Below are 18,044 nucleotides of genomic sequence, written 5' to 3'. Positions count from 1 at the left end.
ACCTTCCAAATGTAAAAATTATTAGAACCACAAACAATTCAGTCAATTCTGTCGAACATAGTTACATTTTTAAACAGTCACAATTAAGCTGGAAGAAGTTTGGAGGAAACTCGATGTGCTCAAGGCATTCTATACTTATCAAGTCTCCCTCAGACCATGCAGCTTATTCACTATATATATATATATATATATATATATATATATATATATATATATATATATATATATATATATATATATATATATATATATATATATATATATATATCTTCTTCTTCTTTCGGCTGCTCCCGTTAGGGGTCGCCACAGCGGATCATCCGTATGATCCGCATCATGATTTGGCACATGTTTTACGCCGGATGCCCTTCCTGACGCAACCCTGGTCGCCTCTTACGACACAGGGATATGGTACACCTATTTTAACCGGGGTATACACCGGCCCAGTACACTGGTACTCATTTCGCCGACCTCGGAAGGATGACAGGCTGAGTCAACCCCCTGGTGTATTAATTCAGTGGCCCAACGGGGCTTAAACTCAGGACCTCTTGGATCCCAAGCCGCTGCCCTAACCACTGCGCCAACACCAGGCATATATATATATATATATATATATATATATATATATATATATATATATATATATATATATATATAAATATATAAACATATATATATATATATATATATATATGTGTGTGTGTGTGTTTGATTGGAGAGCATTAAATAAGCTCAGGTGGCGTCGAAATGTGAAAACGTTATAGGGGGTGAATACTTTTGCAGGCCACTCCATATAAAAATTTTATTCTGCACACAAAAGTTGCCCTATCGTTGATGTTTTTGCAGAAATGGCCGAGTCAAGCTCAAGGATAATCTCTTGAATTACAGAAGCATCTTGACACAATGAGACATCAGATTGACCAAACAGTGGAAATGGATATTGTGAATACTGGCAAAGAACTATACATATACAACACCACAATCCTCATGAGTAGACAGACAGATCCTTATGTACGTGTGCATGTGAACCATCAAGAAACTCCATTTCAAAGAACAGGCATCAACTAAAAGAGCATTTGATGCTTTTCCCAAAAATTAGAAAAATAAAAATAAAAAGATGGTAATAGTACTGCTCTGAAACACCCTCACAATGCTATGAGGTAGAGTCAAAAAATAAATAAATAAATAAAATTGTATTTTCTTGCTGTTTATACTTACTCGCGGGCAACACTGCTCTGAGAACGGGAGTACCCTTCTCAATTTATAGGAACTTGGGCCGGAGGAGTACATGCACAGGAGTAAGGCGAAACTACATGCTCGTCGACTGGCAAGGGTGGCCACTTAAGGCCAGTATTTGGGTTGGAACCAGAAATAGCACTGAGTTTGGAACCTCTAAGTTGGTCCAAAAGCTGTTAAATGTTAATTTTGGAGTTTTGGTGACATACATGTTTGCTCCATTATAGTAAGAGATAGCTAAAATAATAAGTGTGTGTGTGTGCGTGTGCGTGTGCGTGTGCGTGTGCGTGTGCGTGTGCGTGTGCGTCCTCAAACTCCAAAATCATGAAACCGAGCAGCCCAAAAGTACATGCATACGAAGGGAACTTCGAGGAAGTGCATGAATGAAAACTGGGTGTTTGGGTAAAGTTATTCAAGAATCTTAAGCTTTGTTTTGGCCTGCTCAAAAATGCCTTACTTTGAACAAGCAACAACGGTTTCTGCACGATTAAGCGCTCAGGAAAAAAAAAATCCCTACTTTCCTCACTCACATCATCAAATGCCTGATCTTTATACCTATGAATCCCTGTAAACATTGACTTTGTAGGTGCTATTGTTTTCAAATTAGAAGCTTGGAGTGATTTTATGCATTCCATGATGCGATTTTTCCACGATGGCCTCTCACCGACGAATTAAAGTGTATAATCAAAATCTGTCTGATTATAAGGATCAGAGCTGGTGGACTAAATAACTGTCAAAATCTGGAGTGAAATCTGGAGATTTTAAGAAATTAGCGATTCTTATTACTAAGCATATAAGCAAATTCATTTGAGAACGGCTATGTTCCCACCTTCTTCATATAAAGCAATAAAAGGCCAACTAAAAAAAAAAATTCAGATTCCAGTGCAGATAACAATACAATTGGTGAGATGGTGAACTTCGATTGACAAATATGGTATCAGATGTGAAAAATAACTTCCAACAATGGGTAAGATAGGTGAAGGAATAAAGTGACCTGTCAAATGCGCGAATCAAAAAAGTACATACACAACCTAAACATAGGTTTAAAGGTAATTTTACTACTCATCTTTCAACATAACTCTCAAGGGTTAATGGAAGTTTTTAGAAGGAAGAAAAAAATAAAAATAAAAATAAAAATAAAGGTTACACTTTAGCAAACTTATCCAAATAGACACCCTGCAAAAATTTAAAACAAGCAATTTTCATCCGTACATGTATATAGTTGCTTTGAGAGTGCGTTTCATTGTTGAACAAAACAGATTTTGAATATCTTTTTTCACATGGTCAACAATACGTCAGCTGCTCTACAATTGGAACAAACAATTTATATATTCTGGCCCTTGATGGAAAAACATTCAATATTGTGAATCCAAAAGCATTAGAATAATATGTTCAATTTTGTTGATATTTCTGTTCAATATCTTGCAGTATGATAAAATGTCTTTGAACATGTGCTCTGATGCATGGAATGGGTCCACAGGGACCCGAGCTTCACATTTTTGCTCTAAAATTCCGTGTGTGAAAGGTTTTTAAAACTAATATTCTTTGTGTTCCTCCATTAATATATGCTCAATCATCAACTCTGATATTGCAGCAGTTCTGTGAAACCACATACCTCCAAGGCAATGAAACACAACATACAGCGATCCCAAGGCAGATATCTCAACAGTATGTATATTAGTTAGTCCTTTCCATGTCTAGTAGGTAAAAGGGGAAAGATGCATCGAGTAGGATTCCTTCATTTAGGGTTCTTTAACCTTCAATCTTTGTGTTCTTCAAACCCATTTCTCTTACACGAAGCACGCACGCAAATCAGAAAAGACCAATAGTAACAAAGCAAGTGCACCGCATTTGCATATGCACGCCAATTTTCCAATCAAAACTGCGTGCCAATTCTCAACCACCATTTCACCTCAAACTTTTATTCAGCAAGCCATGCTCACCACAACCACTTCATAAGACAACTAAAAAAATCCCTGCAACAACCCACGCTTACATTTACCATTACAAATGTGACCATTATTCACAATCTCATTACAAGGAACTTCAACCTCTTCCCCCCAAACATATTGCTACTTCACCACAAACACCACAATGTGCTCTTGCTACTCGACAACCATCTCAACTGCCACATATTCATCAAACACTAACCACAGCCTCGAACATATATATACAACATGGACACGATGTAGGTCGGGTTATTTCGGGGCATAACTCGAAGCACGAGCGTGCACTGATGCTCATTTCAGGACCTACGGATAGTGCAAGGATTTCCCAAAAATCCTACGTTTGAATGAAAGCCAGTGCACATTCAGGTCTAGAGAGCACCTCCAAAAACCACGGCCCCGTGTAAAGGTTGGAGCTCCAGTGCATGCCCGTCAGCTGGCGACAGGTATTTTTTGCCTTCGGGGCCTGGTGAGGCGTAGCTACGACCTGCTGTGGACCAATAGGGGAGCTTAATTTCGTTGGAGCTTCTTTTGATCCGATGTTTGGCTCCTCTCCTCGTCCGGGGCTCATAAAAGGGACAAACGCGGCTCATTTGGGAGTGTATCGTCAGGGACAGAGCAGGAGAGTATCGTCGGGGACAGAGCAGGAGAGTATCGTCGGGGACAGAGCAGGAGAGTATCGTCGGGAGCATCGCAGGAGCGAATATCTGCAGACATCAGACCTCGCCGGGGAGACAGGCGGTGCAAGGACAAGCAGAGTCAACATGACCAGGCATGGGGTCACGCATTGCTGCTGCAAGCCGGGACTGCTCCATTCCAACGTCACTCATTTAGGTTGCATCCGGCAGCGAGACTTGCACGTACAGACTCTTACATGATTTACGAAAGGATCTTTTCGCTCACGCATCTTTCTTCTACCATCGATCCCGCATCTACTGTGGATGCAAAAGAACAATCAATGCAGGCAAGCCCGACTAACTGTTCTTAGAGCAAACCCCAAGAGTGAACTGAAGGGCGAACCGATCTGATCTGCACCTCACATTGCATTACACTTGCACTTCTAAACCATGCACCCGAAATACCTCAGTATTTGTCCCTCCTCCCCTTTCCTCAGTGTTCTGGGCTACGCAGGTCTGCTGGCTGCACCAGGTATTGAGAGGTCATTAATCCTCAGCTGTTTCTATCTCTCTGGGCTATCATTAATTTTCCGTGTGGGGGGGGGGGGCACCTGTTGCAGCACAAGTTAAGAGTGTATACAAATTTCTGGATAACTCTGCACTGTCTTCTTTTGTAAATATTGGTTGCCTTTTGCCACACCCCACAAATTCCTTGCTTTCCCTGCTGTACATTTGCAATAAATCCCCTTAATGTGCACAACTTCCTTTGCTCCTTGTTTAAATAAATGTGTTTGTTCGAAATGGTCCCAACAATTTTTGCCTTTTCTTCCCTTGATCTAGTATGACCCGCACCCTCGCTTAGCCAGGACGTAATTTCCCAAGAATCTATTTCATCGCCGGTACGTACTTGGTAGCTCTGCTCAGCTGCACCTGATCCAGTAAGTAACCTAAATAATGCAAGAACGTACCGAGGGCATGATTCCCCAATAAGGAGGTCATTTGTCCTGAAGTAAATGGCTGTTAGATGGAGGATCCTAAGTCACGTGGTCAAGTTATTGGCATTTGCGTTCAATGAGCAACTTGCGGCGACACGAAGTTATTCAAGTGTGACAGCCTGCGGTTCCCAGTGAGTCCGGAGAGAAACCCATGACAGGCCCTCCCTTGTGGTTCCACCTCGACCGCAACAATATTATGATATAACACTTTATAGAACAATGCACAGAGCCAATGCAAACACACAACATTGGTTTGTGAAAGAAATTGACATGTATGCCGATTTTCTTTTTTATTGAGAATTATAAATACATTTGTTCAAATAATGTTTCTTTCAATTTCTTATTATATCGATTACATTTGGAAGCACAAGACACATAAGTCCCAGAGGACCCATTCATGCATTAACGCAAGTAAAATATCTCATTCAAAGGGTTGTGGTCATCCAACAGATGTATCTTATATCCCGGACAATGCTGGTACCTTTGTGGGAATAGGGATGGAAAGGGTGGAGGTGGAAGGAGGATGGACGGAGGGGAAGGGGTGGGGTGGGAGTCCAGAGGCACGGTGGAGGGTGTAGGAAAGACACAGCATTGCCAGGCACCTTTGCCTTCGCTCTCCCCCCCCCCCAACTCCCTCCGCATTCTCCCCTCCCTCCTTTAATTTTCCCACAAGCAAAGCGACAGGTGGTATTTGCTCGTATCTAATATGACGAATACTACTTATTTAACAGCACCAAGTATTCCCAACTTTTTGTGGAGTCAGCCAGGAAACATTTTTGGCCCAAGTCTTGCACAAACTGGCTGGCCAGGCCTAACATTGGACTGAAGGTGGGAGGAATTTGAAATTTGTACAGGGAGCTGGAGATCAGTCACCCACTCTTCATGTAAGGACACCTTGGAATCCTTTACATCCACAAACTAATGATAGCAGATGGGGCATCCCTTTTGATGAGTGATGCATGACCCAGCCTGCCAAACACGAAGGTGACAATTTAAACCCAGACGAGACAGCTCAGTGCCAAGTGTGCATACCTCCAACCATTTTTTTTAAACCTTGGCAGGTCTGGAACTCTTGTGGGCAATCAAAAGCTGGTCAAACACTATGAACAAGTCTTGATATCCAGACAAATATCACCCTCTTATTCTCTGAAAGGACCGTCTGGCAAACCCTCCCATCTACTTCAACAATCCTCTTGAAGAACATCAGTCACTCAAACTCCTGGGTCTCACTATCAACCATGATATTTGTTGGGCAAACCACATTTCAAAGTTGGCCTCCAAAGCCAGTCTCCGACTGGACATCCTCCATCGTGTAAAGTCTAAGAAAGCCTTCATCCGCAGCTTGATGGAGCACTGCTCTCCCTTCTGGACCCTTGCTTCACACCTTGATTAACCTGATGCCATGGTGGGAATCTGAAGCAGAGTATACTGACATCACTTTCCCATCAATGACAGGTCAGTGTTCTTCTACCACCTCCTTTCTGGTCTTACACCCGCTGCCTTGTCCACGCTTTATACCCCCCACCCCCCCTCCTCCCCTTTCAGGTTCTGCAGGGCACATGCGGTCCGCCATCAACCTCATTCTCGTGAAACTCCCAAAATCCTGAATCATTGCTTACCTCTACTAATAGTTCCCTCTTTTCTCCCGCGCCTGTTGAACCAACTTGGACCACATATTCTTCAATCTCATTCCTCCATGCAAGTCTTCAAGGCAGCTGTTCACCTCCACCCACCTCCACCCACCTCCCCCCCCCAAAAAAAATTTCCAAAATCACAAATTTCTCTACCACCATTAACCCCCACTCACTGACACATCCCAAGCCAACTTCCATACAAATTTCCAGTTTTTCTTGTTTCTTTTTGCATCAATCTTGTCCACCTCATACATCCTCCCACACACCTCATTCCTACGCAAACACATCGTTTGTCCAGGTCTCCCTCTCTTTTGTCCTTCAACTCTGTTGTTGCTGTCATTTGTCATCTCGACTATTCCTTTTGTTCTGTTGCATCCAAATCAAATCAGTATTTTCAATCTTCCATGAGCCTCGACTGTACACAAAAATGATCTCGTTTATAGAAGATTTTGAATGCCCCTCATATCATTCTGGAACATTAATACATTCGCAATAACCTACCTTTTATGCTATACCCAAAGCACCCACTCCTGACTGGAGCGGCCAGGGGGTTAATGTTATTATCCTTATTCAAAATACCTCTCACTGTACAATTCAAAACACCTCACTGCACTAAAAAATGTGGGGACAGGAATTGCTGCACTGTTAAAGGTGGGGACTTGTAATACTCCCACCTGGAGCGGCACACTCATGATGCACATTTACATTGAGAATTTGCGCCCCATCCCCAAAACCACCGGCAAAGATAAAACACCCAGATGCACGAATTAAGTCATGCTGATCCTATGTAGCAAGTCTGGATGTAATCAGCACGACAAACACACAAAAACACACGATAGTAAGGATTCTTGTGTCACATGGTGCAAGACACAAACTTGAACGATTTTAGGCACATTAAACCATCGGAGATTAGCAGAAGTCGACACAGTGCATCATGTGAACCCAATGTAATCAGCGTCCAATTTTGAGGAATGCTCGACGACCGAGGACATGAAGATTTACAGAAGTGAATCGGAGCATGAATTACATGCTTCGCTGAACAGAGGTAAACGTTTGGGAAAAACTCACTTGATCAATCATATTTTCATTCTATTTGAGCATCGAAATTAAAAACATCAATTTAATCAAAATATTTCTTCACAATGGTATTGCCAAACAGGGATTTTGAGGAAACAACCAAAATAAATAACAACAAAATTTGTCTTGAATGCAGTCACCAAGGATTTGTAAGTACGTATCCACAAAATGCACATTAACCTGAACACTGCGCACTTCCACTCATTCGTTGCTCTTATGTTTTTTTTTTTTAACCACCTGTGGAATCAAGTTCCTCAGACACTTCAATCTCTTTCTTCCTTCCAGGGCTTCAATACAGCTGTTTAACACTATCTCAGGTCATCCACAACAAGGATCTTTTCTACTTTCTACCCCCATTAACCCTCCCCAAGTCAACCTCGCTCTAGGTTTCCAATTTCTCCTTTCATTTTGTGTGGCCAAGTTTGCGGCTGTATTCATCATGCCTCCCCACCATCCCACGTCACCCCCTTGCTCTCATATTTAATATAAAATAACAGGCAAAAATAAGATACAATAAGGCAATACGACACAATAATGACTACTGAATAATGAAAATAATGACTGCCTCTGGATAGACATTTCAAATCTGATTGTTGGGTACCAGAATTGTGAGCTTGACGATATAGATAAGATAATTTGTAATACTGCTTACTACAGGGTGCCTACTTGATGATAGAGATAATAAGGTGATTTGTTATACTGCCTACCACCAAGTGGTGCTATACGATACACATTTAGAGAGAGAATTGGTGTCTTCATTGCATCTCCATTTGCCAAGTGAATTGAATCAGAATGCAATATGATAAGGTTACTCCCAGTGGGGCAGATTACTTTGATGGACAGACAGAAAATACAACTTCGAATATATGGTTACGGTTCTGCGAACTATCACTCCCCAGTAATGGCAACCAACATACAGCAGTTCCCGAGGTAGTATATTTCTCATTACATGTTCCAAATAGAGTCCTCCACTTGTCTAATGGGTTACAAAGGAAATATGCATTGTGAAGGGTGAAATACAGTCGAGGCCAAAAATATTGTCACTCAAGCACTTTTTTTTTTCAAATAACTCACAATTTTCTCGAAAAAAATAAGTTGAAATTGACAAAAGTATTTAGTCTTCACAATTCTTTATTTCACTGTTAACATTACGTCCATAACCTTTGTTTTTTGATTCAGAACTTGATATATCTTTTTAAATCAGAAAATAAAAAGGAACGGCATTGACAAAATTATTGACACCCGAGACTGAATATTTGGTAGCACAGCCTCTGGACAAAATAATTTCAGTGAAGCACTTCCTGTAGCCATGACTGACCTTCCCACACCTCTCTACTGACAGTTTGGCCCACTCTTCTTGTGCAAACTGCTCCAGTTCTCCCAGATTTGAAGGGTACCTTCTCCCAACTGCTGTTTTCATATCTTCCCACAGGTTCCCATCATGTGCTGCCTTTTTGGCTGCTGGTTGCATCATTGGTTAAGGGCACGGCTCTGCCGCTGATGCAGTGCCCCGATTACCAGTAGACTGGTGCTCATTTCGCCGACCTCAGAGGATGACAGGCTAAGTCAACCCCCTAGTGTCAATTCAGTTGCCAACGGGGCTTGAACTCAGGATGCTCGGATCCCAAACCACCAACCCAACCGCTAAGCCAACACCAAGCTTCCCCACAGGTGTTGAATGGAATTTAGATCTGGACTCGATGCTGGCCACTTCAGAACAGTCCAGAGTTTTGTCTTGAACCATTTCTGGGTGATTTTTGAAGTATGTTTGGGGTCAATGTCCTGCTGCAAGATCCATCACTTTCGACGGAGACCCAGCTTTCTGACACTGGGTTGAACATTGCGCTCCAAAATACCATGGTAATCTCTTGATTTCATGGTGCCATGCACATATTCAAGGAACCCAGTGCCAGAAGCAGCATAGCAAACCCAAAACATCACTGAACCTCCTCAATGTTTGACTATAGGGAAGGTGTTCATTTCTTTGAAAGTTTCATTTTGTTTTCTGTAAACATAGAGATGATGTGCTTTATCAAAAAGCTCTAACTTGGTCACATCTGTCCACAGGACATTTTACCAGAAGGATTTTGGATTGTTCAGTTGTGTTTTGGCAAACTCCATTTGGGATTTCTTATGTCTGTCTGTAGTGGCGTCCTCCTGGGTCTCCTACCATAGAATCCCCTTTCATCGAGTTGGCGACAGATGGTGCGAGTTGAAACTGTCATACCTTGTTTCTGAAGGTCGGATTGAATCTGTTTGGCAGTTAATTGAGGTGCCTTCACAACCGTTTGAACAATCCTTCGCTGCAATCTTCGATCAAGTTTTCTCTTGCAGCCACGTCCAGGGAGGTTGGCTACAGTGCCATGGGCCTGAAACCATTCCTGATAAGATGACAGTGGACACAGGAAAATCAAGGTCTCTGGAGATGGACTTGCAACCTTGAGATTGTCCATGCTTGGCTGCAATCTTGTGTCTGACCTCCTCAGGCAATTCTCTGGTTTTCTTTCTTTTCTCCATGCTCATTGACACAAAACAGCAGAATGACTCCTTTTCTCTATTTAAACTGGTTGATGAGTGATTTTTATATTGCAGGTACCTGCAACTCACCACAGGTGAGTTCAATTCCAAAGTAAAGGAGAATCACCTGCTTGAAATCTAATTATTTCTCACAACTTCTACTGTAAAAGGTGCCAATCATATTGTCTGGGCCATTTTAGGATTCCTGTGTGGAATAAGCGAAGATTTAGTAATTTTTTCAGCTTTTGTTTTTGTTTTGTTCAACTGCAAAACAAAGAAATACATATGTGGAAACCAAAATATTTTTTAATTTCAACAATTTTCTGGAAGAAATGGTGTATAAAAAAATAAAAGATGACCGTTTTTACAGCCATTTTTCCCTGCTGTGCAGGGGTTAGGCTTTTTCTTGAGGAAATGTTTTATGGCCGGCTGCCCTTCCTGACGCCAACCCTGGTCGCCTCTTACGACACACAGGGATATGGTACACCTATTCTAACCGGGGCATACACCGGGACCAGTACACTGGTACTCACGTCGCCGACCTCAGATGGATGACAGGCTGAGTCAACCCCCTGGTGTTAATTCAGCAGCCAACGGGGCTTGAACTCAGGACCCTGGGATCCCAAGCCACCACCCTAACCACTAAGCCAACACCAGGCTTCGGAAGAAATGGTGTATTATTTGAAAAAAGTGCAAGGGTGTCAATATTTTTGGCCATGACTGTAGGTTTGCCAGGGGGTGCAATTGATGTTTAAACGACGAATGTGGTAATCATTGGTTAGATATTTATCAAAATGCCGTCCTGATGAGGAAAAACAAGCCCAAAATCCAGATAGGCAGCTCCGTTTGATGTTTAACTGATGTTGACCATGTAATCTTTGTCTGTCAAACAGTCGCCATGCTAAGGTCTCTGGATTGGAGGTGACGCTTTGGTGTAGGACTTTATGTCCATTGGGAGATGGGGGAAGTGCTTATCACACTCCACACACACATTTTTTTTTTTTTATACACACACACACACACACACACACACACACACACACACACACACACACACACACACACACACACACACACACACACACACACACACACACACACACACACACACACACACACACACACACACACGACATCAGTTTTTAGGAGTGTGGGAGGGGAGAATAATGTGAACTCCTGTACAACAAACATGCATGGACATATTCTGCCAATAGCCAAGGGAACCTTGCAGTGTTGGAATTTCAGCGTTGTCTGTTAAGAACGAGTAAGACTGCTTCCAAGTTAAAGAAACATGGCAATGGATGGATGGTGCATTTTGAGCAGAATTTTCTTTCTAATGCCATGTATAAAAATTCAAAAGTTGAGCTCAAGAGTTCATACGTTGGTTTTGGGAGGAGGGGGAAGGGAGGGGTAAGATTCTACAATGTCATGGATATATGAGGCCCCGCGAGGAGGAGTGATGTAAGCGACATTTTTTAATGATATGATGATGATAGGCTCGGATGATAGGGTAAGGGTTAAAATAGTGCTATATGGCATTAACTCCAAAATCACCGATGTGTCCCTTACATCACTCCTCCTCACGGCACCTCATATAGTGAGTGGCACAAATTTAGCCCTGTTATGTGACACCACAATTTAATGGGTGGATGCACACTGCAGGATTGTTGTTTATTCTTTAACACTACATTAAAATAAAAAATAAAAAAAAATCATCGACATCATTATCATCCTTCCAAATTTACCAAGGGTGTTTGAGCATTGAGATTTCTGATGTGCTTTGCACGAGTCCATCACCCACACACCCATCTTCCCCTGCACAACAAGCACCTCTTCACCCTTTTCCAACACCACCACCACAAAGTGCAGAGTGCAGCTTGCAGATTGGGTGACCGAGTCCTCACCTGCCCAGAAGACGGCTCATCATCTACCATCTGGTCTTCCACGGTTGCATTCCCATTCTGCATGATGGCACAAAGTGGGGAAAATGTATTAGGAACAACATTACAATCAAACTTCCATCTTGTTCATTCCACACACATTATCCATAATACTTTACTTCAAGTGAACATTTTAACAGCACAAGCCAAATCATTCTCGCTAGCAATGACCAATGATTTAAAGATAAATAAATAAATAAACAAATCTTGGTTGCACAGAGGAGAGCTACCTTGCCACATCCTGAAAACAACCAAACATACATGCATAATGGTCCAGAAGTCACACACTTACCTACCTTTCAGCTGGCTAGTCCAAGTTTATACCTCACCCTGACTAGAAGTTGTTTGATTGTGCTTTGCAAAGATGGTGTTGCAACACAAAATAGGCTGTCATCCTGATGGACGTTAAATTGGGTCTCCCATCTGCTAAATTGCTCAACGTCATATCCACTGCGTCTTCCACGAAGAGTAGGCAAGTTATCATTGAAACCCCAAATAAATTATGTAGAAATCCCTGTCCAAAACGTCACCAGTAGATAATCAGCCCAAGCAAGCCAGTTCATAAAAAACGTTTATGCCAAACTCCCCCCACAGCTGACCCACAAGATCGGATCAATTGGGGCTGTCAAAGCAGAAGCACAAGTTTTTCAGGTCTTTTACAGGGCAAAAATAATGATGCACTTTTAAAATAAAAAAAAAAGACATTCTTTAATGCAAAAGGATAAAAAACATATATATCCCAAAAGAGCAAACCACAATGTACACATCAATGATACGGTGAAAATTAAATGATGATGGCCAAATTAAAGCAACATCCCATCAGACCAAAGCATCACTGAGAACGTCAACGCCGAGAAATGCCAGCACTGTAATGTGGAGGGTTCAACGCAGTAACGTATATCAGAAGGGCAAGAAAACCTGACCTCAATTTACATTGAAGACTGGAGGTCAATTTGCATCTCCTTGTTCTTCTTCTGTATGCAGCACATAGCTGCGGGTAACATCACTTGCTGGCGGTACAGGTGTGATGCTGATGCAGTGCCCCGTAAGTTCGAGCAGGAATTTATCATTTGTTCAGAGTGCCGACGATAGTTCACCTGCTCTTCGTGAAGGACGTCGTGGTATCTTTGACGTACATCAACGAATGCTGGCACACAAGCTGACCAGTTTAACGTCCATTCAAGGGACGGCACACACATCGATGAATTGCCCCGACTGCGAAATATCACGATGACAGGATATAGCTAGGCCGACAAACCCAGGCGAGACAGCTCAAAGGCGAGTGTGCGTACCTCGAGGTTATAATGCCAGTCACATCAAGTTGCATGAAAAGATAATGATAAAGTAATAAGTACATCTTCCATCAAGCAAAACTAAATGGACACTTGTATGACCAACATTACCTTTTGGGATTTTTTTTTATTTTTTTAACCCAAGCAAACAAACCGCGAGTGACATTCAGGCTTTTTACGTAATATCTGTCAACATGAACAATCCACAAAACGTCAACCTTTGCAGAGCCATTTTCAGTCGCTTTGAAATCCCCCTATGAGAACCTTATCTTGGAAGCACCGGTTTATGTTTGGGTCTCACTCCCCATCCCTGTTATCCCTCACCTCCAACCTCAGCCCCTCTCCTTAAAAACTGTCCCCATCACTCAAACATCCCTCATTTCACTGTTGTTTTTTATCCCAGTGCAAAAGGCAAGATAAATAATTCAGAGCTCTTAGGCGGGTACATTTTCCTCGCAAGGTCGGGTGATGAACTATAAAAATCGATAAATGGGAGAGCTGAGCCACATGGGCTGGAAACATAAGAATCGCACTTCATTTTCTCTCAATTGTCAATTGACACGCATCCAGTGCAACAAATGGCAAAGCAAGGAAATTCGGCACAGCCATGTGCGTGAGTGAGTGAGAGAGAGAGAGAGATCCAAGGTAATTAAGAGATTTCTGGAAATGCAATTACACGTTTCAATCTCCCATGAACTCGTGATCTACATCACAAGAAATATGGTGGTTTGGCAAAATATATCCTGTTCATTCGCAAAGTGTGGAGAAAGCAGACAAGAGCAATTTAAAAAAATTAAAAATAAATACAACCAAACAGTTTCAGGAAAGCTTGGGTTTAATGGTTCAGATAATCTGTTTCTATTTGTTTAATGACCCCAATTATTTAGACTATCTTTTGGGGTCAGCCAGAGGGAATGATTCTGCCCAAAGTCTTTCTGGAACCGTGGCTGGTCAGGCCTGACACTCAACTGCGGAATAATTTGTAATTTGTTAATGGCGCCAGTGACAACTCACCTACTCTTCGCTAAAGGCACCGTGGGATCTTTGGCATCCACCAATGACCCCAGTACTGGTAGACATGTCCTTCAGGTTAACATCCATCCAAGAGATGGCACACACATGGATGAATCTCCTCTCATGTGGAACATCACAATTTGAATCGTTCTACTTGCAAGATGACAGTTTATATAGCTGGGTAAAGATTCAACCACAACCTAGACTGCTCAGGAAGTGAGTGCACATACCTCCAACATATCCTGGCAACGCTAGTTACTGGTCCAGATGATCATGCACAAACTTGAAGAATGATGATGCAGTTAATAACCAGATAAATATTTGCATGTCCCATACAAGCCACACCAATCAATGCAAAAGTTATTTTTATGAGCCTACAATTTGGAAGTTGAGGAAGTAAAATACAATATATGAGGAAATTATTTATTTTTTGGCAGTAATAGAGATGATGGTGAAACGTTTATCCAGAGAAGGTCATCATGGAACTTTGGTTTACCTTACCCCCTCATTGCATTGATGAAGCACTGCTGAAGCTGCATTCTGAATTTTGGCATTTCCCATGTGATTGTTATGTGAACTTTTCATCACGATCCTCACATTCCCTCTCGAATTTTCCTTGAACTTTAACTCAATTGTTTTCAGAAGCTCCTTTCCACTTTATTCCCGTTTATATTTATTCAATCGATCAATTCTACCCCAAAGGAAGCACTGAAGAGCAACTCGTATTACGATTTGTCCCTTTAGCCAATTCATCGTCGATTTTCTAATCGTATAATTTCGTTTGAGCTGCTAAGTGCTTTGGAATAGATTGCCAACAGTTAAATTGTACCTTATTTTATCGGATATTTCAAATAGGTGGCTAAAGGCAGCACAATGGAAGTAATGTCTTTTACACGGCTGATCATGTGATTTTTGTTGCACTGCAACATTAAGTGGCATCAACGAAAGGTCAAGCTTGAGCTGAAAGAGTGTAGGTAGTAGGCATAAGTGAATTCAACAGTGTTTTCTTCAAAGGGAAAGAACTGTTGCACCACAAGGTGTGCAAAGCAATTAGACCAGAGTTCAGCAGATATCTTTCTACCACTTTCTCCACAAATTTAGAGGAAAAACTGTTAGATTGCAGCAATGAACAGTACAGAGTGGCATCCAAATGAAGATGGCTGGGTGTGGAGTGTTCACTTAATTTCTGGGAGATTATGGATTTTTTCCAAGTGTTTAGAGACAATAAGTTGAGATTAAAAAAAAAAAATTTTTGAATTCAATATCATGATAGAAGAAGAATAAGGGGAGGGGAGGGGGAGGAGGAGAAGAAGAAGAATGAGGGGAGGGAGAGGAGGAAAAGAAGAAGCACTCCTTTCATGTCTTCAGATGCAATGGTCAACAGAGGAAGTTTTTCCTTGGCATGGAGCACAAAAGCTTCCAGGGTTTCGTTTTCCATTGTATTTATTTGACACAAGCAGGGGTACCTGGCGTTGCCTGGTGCTATTCCAATCCGGTTGATATCATGAAGAAATCAAAAAAAATTCCATTTTTTGTCAGGCCTAAAACACTTCTCTCCACCCACAAAGGAATGAGATCAGCCCAACTTCAACTCGCATGGGTCTTCGCCACCATTTTGATTCAGCCTCATAAAATGCCTTGGAAATACGATATGCATTTCAATAAAATAGACATCAAAGCTTTTCAACTTGCACTCCTCAGGATAAAACCACAAGCAGATGAAGAAGAAGAACCAAACTCTAATTTCTGAAGTTACAATGTAATGTCCTCAACATTGATTGGTTGAGAGAAAGAAAGGACCACAAGCAAGGTTGAGAGAAAGGTTGAGAAATTTATGGATCAAAAAGCATTCACGCCCACTTTTTCTCGGGCCAATGGGGAGCGAGGTGAAAGGTCGAAGGCAGGGGGTCAAAGATGAGAGAGCGAAGCCACGGGGCTTATATAAGCGACCGCGTTCGTCAGTAGAGCAGAGTTAAGACTTCGCGGGCGGTGGAGTTGGGAAGAAGAAGGAGTTGGTCGTCGTCGTGTGCATTGGAGTCGGAGCGAAGGGGACGGAGCTGTGGAAAGGCGGCGAGGGCAGACGAGGGGGTGCTCGCGTCGTTCCAGGAGCTGCACACCAGGGAGGCCGACGGCGCGACCTGGTCGAGGTGGAGACGCTCGTGGCGGGACTCGAGGCAGAGTAGAAATCCTCCTTTCCCCCGAGCATCAGCAACCCCCTCCTGTTTCCCCCCGCGATAAGATAGTGCGACCAAGGGGGCCCCTTTCCCACCCCCTACCAGACACTGCCCGCGAGGCCCGCGGAGTTGAGGCACCATCGCCGCTCCGCGTCTCATCACCAGACGGGTAGGCCCGACCCGGTCTCGGCCTCAGGCCCGCCTCATCTTTGAGGGTGTTCTTTTCCTTGGTTTTGGGTATGTGTTGTCGGCGCCGTCTGTGAAGTAAAATTGTATAAGTGTTGCCGTGTGCTCGCGTAGTCGGTATTAGCTCTGCATTGTGTTTCTTTTCCTTCTATGTGCTTTTGGTGGAATTGCATTGTGTTTCTTTTCCTTTTCTATGTGCTTTTGGTGGAATTGAATATGTGTGCTTTCCGTTCATCGCGAATAAATGTGCTTTGTGTTGAACTGTTTCCCGCTTCGCTTCGTCATTTCTTTCATTGAATCCTCATCTTGCTTCACGTAAAGGGTTGGTAGTGGGCTGAATACGCCCGATAATTAATCGAACCGTCGAGGTCGACGAATAACACCGCTCGGTTATCCCGATAGTACGGAACGGGTCGCTTAAGTGGCCCGTGTCCGAAGTCGACCTGCGGCGAGGTGCGATCGCCCGGTCTACCCTCCGTGTGGGTACTTAGGTAGGTCGAATTTGGCGAGCAACCCTATCCCACGCGGGGGCCGATTGGCTCGATCGCGGTGAGACCGAAAGGTCCACCCGTGACTGGTTCCCGGCGTTAGTCCGAGAGGGTCACGACTGGATTGTCCGTCCGGTGGGCGACGTGCCGCGATTCGAGTTACGTGGCCGTCAGCACGCCGGCGGGCGCGAATACCGTAACAATATATATAGATGATCTGTTCAGGATACCCATTATCAAGAAGAATAATATTGATGGTCTCAATTTCAGAATGGAGTTTATCTGTGGAGCAGATCTTTCTTGCTCTATTGACCAAGATACCAATCAATCCAATCTTGTATCCAAAGAAACTGTGAGAGTCCCACCGAGTGTTCCGTCAGGTAAAAGTAGACCTACGGTAGACTGTGGTTTTATAAGCGTCGGCCAATTTCTAAACCAAAACGTCCAACAAGGGAAGTACGCCAGAGCGTTCCATCTCTAAGACGAACCCTTGGGATGGATGGAGAGAGTTCAGATATGCCAAGACGACTTTACATGCTGAGATCGACTCAACCGATAATAGATGAAAGGGGGATTGAACTCCAGGATGTGGATCTGCAAAGGCAAGTTTTTCCACAGTAACCCACAAAGATGTTTGCCAAGATGAGGCTTCGAGGGGATCCCATCACCACACCATCGACCTGAGTGTACATTGAATCATTGAAACTGAACTTGACGGAACGGGTCGCTATATTCATTGATTCAACAAAGACAGACTCAGAGATCGGTGGAAGTGTCAAGTCACTATGATACAGAAGTTGCGCACAGATTTCGATCACTTCTGTCAGTGGGACATTCGTGAATAGACTGGCTATGTCATATATTCAGCGCCAGTGTGATGCTCGGTATGTGAGCCACACATCTGAAATTGAAGGATCATATTGAACAACAT

General features: G+C 42.9%; 1 protein-coding gene across 1 annotated transcript in view; it reads right to left on the bottom strand.

The window, feature by feature from the left end:
• Nucleotides 1–18,044, bottom strand: part of LOC147034284 (ribosomal protein S6 kinase alpha-3) — a 344,798-nt gene that overhangs the window by 289,296 nt on the left and 37,458 nt on the right. The window contains exon 2 of the mRNA XM_085880085.1: nucleotides 11,924–11,980. Within this exon, the coding sequence (XP_085736211.1) occupies nucleotides 11,924–11,980 (57 nt within the window). The remainder of the gene's footprint in view (nucleotides 1–11,923; nucleotides 11,981–18,044) is intronic.

This window comes from Eptatretus burgeri, chromosome 1 (assembly GCF_056783735.1).
Source record: "Eptatretus burgeri isolate ZD-2024b chromosome 1, Ebu_testis_v1, whole genome shotgun sequence".
Classification (NCBI taxonomy): Eukaryota; Metazoa; Chordata; class Myxini; order Myxiniformes; family Myxinidae; genus Eptatretus; species Eptatretus burgeri.
Note: the sequence above shows the minus strand (reverse complement) of the source record. Positions and strands in the feature narration are given on the sequence as shown.